The sequence below is a fragment of the Salvelinus sp. IW2-2015 genome, linkage group LG26 (assembly GCF_002910315.2).
Source record: "Salvelinus sp. IW2-2015 linkage group LG26, ASM291031v2, whole genome shotgun sequence".
Classification (NCBI taxonomy): Eukaryota; Metazoa; Chordata; class Actinopteri; order Salmoniformes; family Salmonidae; genus Salvelinus; species Salvelinus sp. IW2-2015.
In genome coordinates, this window is record NC_036866.1 from 10,230,973 (window position 1) to 10,235,582 (window position 4,610).

At 40.2% G+C, this 4,610-nt stretch overlaps 1 protein-coding gene across 1 annotated transcript; it reads left to right on the forward strand.

Moving 5' to 3' along the window:
- Positions 1 to 729: 729 nt before the first annotated feature.
- Positions 730 to 2,648, forward strand: LOC111952806 (NADH dehydrogenase [ubiquinone] 1 alpha subcomplex subunit 7). The gene is made up of 4 exons (XM_023971719.2): positions 730 to 860; positions 1,070 to 1,119; positions 1,286 to 1,420; positions 2,454 to 2,648. Exons 1-4 carry the CDS (start codon positions 810 to 812, stop codon positions 2,542 to 2,544), a joined length of 327 nt encoding a protein of 108 aa, XP_023827487.1. The 5' UTR covers positions 730 to 809; the 3' UTR covers positions 2,545 to 2,648.
- Positions 2,649 to 4,610: the final 1,962 nt, after the last annotated feature.

Consider the following 4,610-nt stretch of genomic DNA (forward strand, 5'->3'; position numbering starts at 1 on the left):
GTGCAATATTCTATTATGCTGTTCAGATTGTATTCGTTTTGAATGGTTAGATTTATATGCACTTTGTTTATATACATTAAAAAATTATACTTTAAATGCAAATGTTTAATATTTATTTATCATAACAAACCAATGCCTTTTTAAATACATTGTGGTTAAGGTAGTAAGGTAGAGTATGATTTCATTTAATAATTTAATTAATTATTGTTTTAAAACCAATCATAGTCAAACTATCGCAAACTGTTTGACTTTAAAAAAAAACATGTTTTGTATTTTTTCAAGAGCCGTTTGGGAGCCAAAAGAGCCGGCTCTTTTTGGTGAGCTGAGCCGAACGAGTCGGCTCACTGAAAAGAGACGGAATGCCCATCACTAATTTGACATGTGACTAGAGCTTGCATTGAATTGTGGGTAGTATCAACCCCGCAAGTGACCATGTTGTTCCCTCGAGCTAAATCTAGTGCCGAGGGGCAACGTTAGATCGCGTAAACGGGACTAGTAACCGGAAGGTTGGAAGATCGAATCCCCGAGCTGACAAGTTACAAATCTGTCCCTCTGCCCCTGAACAAGGAACAGTTAACCCCAATGTTCCTAGGCCGTCATTGAAAATAAGAATTTTTATTATGTACTTTCTGTATTGATTTGTTGTTAATACAAAATAAAAATAATAATAATAATTTTAAAAAACTGATTTGCCTAGGTAAATAATAATAATGCACCATGGCAGCACATTCTGATTTCACCCCAGAACGGTAGGTGTCAGTAGTGCCCATTGCCTGTCTTGAAAATAGAGTATTCTGCCCTTGACAACAATGGCTACTGCTACAAAAATTATCCAGAGGCTCAGAAATCTTTTGTCGGGGGTAAGCCATCTCATCACATTGTATATTTAGTGCAAGTGTCACTTATTTCAAGTTGCCAACACATTTGAAGAGTTTGCAGCCTGTCGAACTGCCTAAGGTTAGATAGCCAGATGGCTTGTTACTATAGTTTGCTGACATTGTATGTTGGAAATGGAAGACTCTTTAAAAGCAAGTTATTACTTTTAATTCACCTTATCAAATTTCCACAGCATAATCTGCAAGCAAAGCTACAGTTGCGTTACGGTGAGATTGCAAAGAGGTAAGTGGCAGCTCACTCATGTCTTTAATGTTTCATGATAGCTAAGAATCAATTTAGGCAGAACGTTTTCAGCAGGTTTTGCATGACACTCAAATGGGAGGGGAGGAAAGGATGGTGTTTGTACACTTTGTAAATGACACAATCTTTGTTACAATCTTTTGTGCAGGACCCTACCACCACCCAAACTTCCTGTTGGGCCCAGCCACAAGTTTGCCTTCAATTACTATAATGGCAGAGATGGGCGTAGAGAGTCTGCACCTGCAATGGTTGTGATGTCGTGTCAAAAGGCCTTGACTGCTTGGTAAGTGGGACATAATAAAGGCTATGACAGTGGAACAAGTGTTGGGATTCTTTCTCTGGCAAACTGGGTGGAAGTTGAGTGCATATGACTACTTTACTGTACAGTTTTAAAGCAGAGTCAAAGCAGTCCTGCTTAGATTAGACTGCATTAGTCTCTTGTGAAAATTGCTTCACACACACACTACTCACTCACACAGATACACTACTCACTCACTCACACCACACACACACACACACACAACACACACACACACACACACACAACACACACACACACACACACACACACACACACACACACACACACACACACACACCACACAGACTATTCACTCTCACACAGACTACACACACACACACAACACACACACACACAACACACCACACACACTATTCACTCACTTCACACAGACTATTCATTCACTCACACAGACTCCTCACACACAGACTACTCACACACACTCCTCACTCACACACACACACACACACACACACACACAGACTACACACACACGGACACACACACAACTCTCTCTCACACACAACTCTCTCCCTTCATTGGCTCACACACACTCGCATACAATCATCATATACCATGCTGCTACTCTTATCATATATCCTGATGCGTAGTCATCTTACCCATATACATATATAACCCTCCCCCTCCAGTATCCCTCCACATTGTAAATATGGTATTGGCACTGACCCTGTATATAGCTTACTTATTTTCTTGTGTTCATATTTCTTGTGTGTTTTTGTTCTATTTAAATTTATAGTACTACGGATATTGATTACTGGATTCTTGTAAGAAAGTCCTTTCACTGTACTTGTGCACTTGACAATACAACTTAACTTGCCTACGCAGACACTTAAATCTGTAAATGGCCAATCAAGCAATATTTTTGGATCATAGTAAATATTTTGGATAGTATTATACAATATCGGTGTGCATTTGATTTAGCTAGAGAATTAACTTCCTACTGTATCTTCTGAGTGATGTACCAACATTAACTTATGCTTTCATTCCCTTACAGCCAAGCTCTGGAGGTGCCAGCAAAGCGTCCAGTCACACCTGGAAATGTTCCCAGGGAGCTAACGCTGTCTACAGACCAGCCATACCTCTGAACAACGTTGTTTTATTCCTGACTTATTGTAGGTCTGACAGCAGAGCACAATGTTGCTATCACTATTGTTCAAATCTTGTAAAATATTAAATTGTTAATAAATTATGTAATGTTTGAAGAAATGTTTTGTAATGACCAATTGCTCATGTTACTAGCATATATACTTTGTGAGTCAATCACAGTTTTGGGTACCTGGTTAAAGGTAGACTCAGCGATATGGTGTAGATGCAGAAAGTAAACAGCATAGTGGGTCAACTTCCGCAACAACTAAGTGCGTTGAAGTGCGAGGCTCAACTTCTCCGCTGTTTGGTGCCCTGGCTACCACACTGAACTGCGTTATGCGAACCCATGCACATGCGCAGATGCTGTGTGAGAGCGAAGTGTTGCATCTCGCTCATCTCTATCTCCGGTGCTGCTTGTGGCAACGTAATTTCACTGAGTCTACCTTTAATATCCCCAAAGTAGCTCATCATTATCAGGAGTCGACTCAACCATTCATGCATGTAGTCTGCTGCATATTATAGAATCTCAGGGTAAGTATAAAACTAATTGAGACAAGACAACCATTGATAAAATATATTTGCCAAAATGATTCATCACAGACAGAGTTATGTCAAGGACAGTTTCCTAAACTCTGTTATTTCCCCATCATTAACCATGGCATCAAGGCCACCCACTTAGTCATGGATAACACTTATGCTACACCCATCACTGTTCATCCACCCACTTCTTCTGCTTCACCAGAGGAAAAGGCGAAGCGAGATGGATAGCTGAGCCCAAAATCTGTCTTCTCCAGCAGGTGGCGTTTTTCTGTCACCAAGCGAGGAGTTTTTGTATAGTGGTCAATGCGAGAGTGTTGATGAGGGTTGTTGACTTCAACTGCCTGTATTCAATGGAATATCCATCTCGAGACAATTTCGATATAAAGTGTTTTTTCTCAAAGTTGCCAGGATGTCCATGTCCTACTTATATCAGTACACTCCTAACAATATAAGCATTACAAAACATATATTCTATCAAATAAGCCATACACATTTTCGTTTACCAAATTCGACTCTCATTGACCTCCATACAAACTCTTCAGTAAGGCCATTCTACTGCCAATGGAGATTACATGGCTGTGTGTTAAATTGTATACACCTGTCAGCAACGGGTGAGGCTGAAATAGCAGAATCCACTAATTTAAAGGGGTTTCCACATACTTTTGTATATATAATGTATATTTGGATCATCTAGTGGCTACATCCACGTTCACACACTCCAAGCATGCTGTTACCCCATAGAGAATGATAGAGGCCTCTAGTGGCCAAAAGGTCGTTTTAGCATGGGCAGCGCCATTGAGGGCTTCCACCATTTTAAAGTAGTCAAACTACCTGGGTGGGATTTCCTATGAGTTGTAACCTCAATGGCGCTGTCACAGTCACTATAATGGCACAGATTAAATTTGACCTTTATTTTATTAGAGAGTCAAACTGAGATGGTCTAATTTACTGATGAGCCCTGAATTAAATTACATGACAGAAAATACACACATACAAATATAAATACAAAATGCAAGCTGAAAGAAAAATCCAGTCATAAAAAACAAACACGTTCATCACACAAACACAAGGTCCTCAATCAACTTATTAATAAAGATGAGTCCTCGAAATATCTCTATCTCTATGAGTTACCCATACTTGCTACAGTGGCACGCTATTGACATTAATGCATGCGACTTAAGCTGCATTCAACACAACTGGGAACTCTGAAAAATATGAGGTCAAATCATGACGTCAGTGATATTTAGCTCGGAAATGCGGATCTCTAGAAAGAGGCCCATGTTCCAGAGTTGGAATTCCGAGTTGGATGAACATTTTTATCGCTTTTCCAAGTTGGAGTTCCCAGTTGTTTTGAACACACTGAAGACAGAAGTCGGCGATTTCCGAGTTCCCAGTTGCTTTGAGCGCGGCATCAGCACCAGGAAAGGGATTTACGTCTTGATCAGACGTGGGAGCTTCACAGACGTGATTAGTTTGGATTTCAGAACACATTGCAACACTTTCGTTTTGAACACAGCTCGCCTTA

What these genes read in the sequence shown, in the direction of transcription:
- LOC111952806 (XM_023971719.2), top strand. Translation starts at nt 810, where the DNA reads ATGGCTACTGCTACAAAAATTATCCAGAGGCTCAGAAATCTTTTGTCG. An exon ending in TCAGAAATCTTTTGTCGGGG is followed by an intron (nt 861 to 1,069) that starts GTAAGCCATCTC and finishes AAATTTCCACAG; the next exon opens with CATAATCTGCAAGCAAAGCT. An exon ending in TACGGTGAGATTGCAAAGAG is followed by an intron (nt 1,120 to 1,285) that starts GTAAGTGGCAGC and finishes TCTTTTGTGCAG; the next exon opens with GACCCTACCACCACCCAAAC.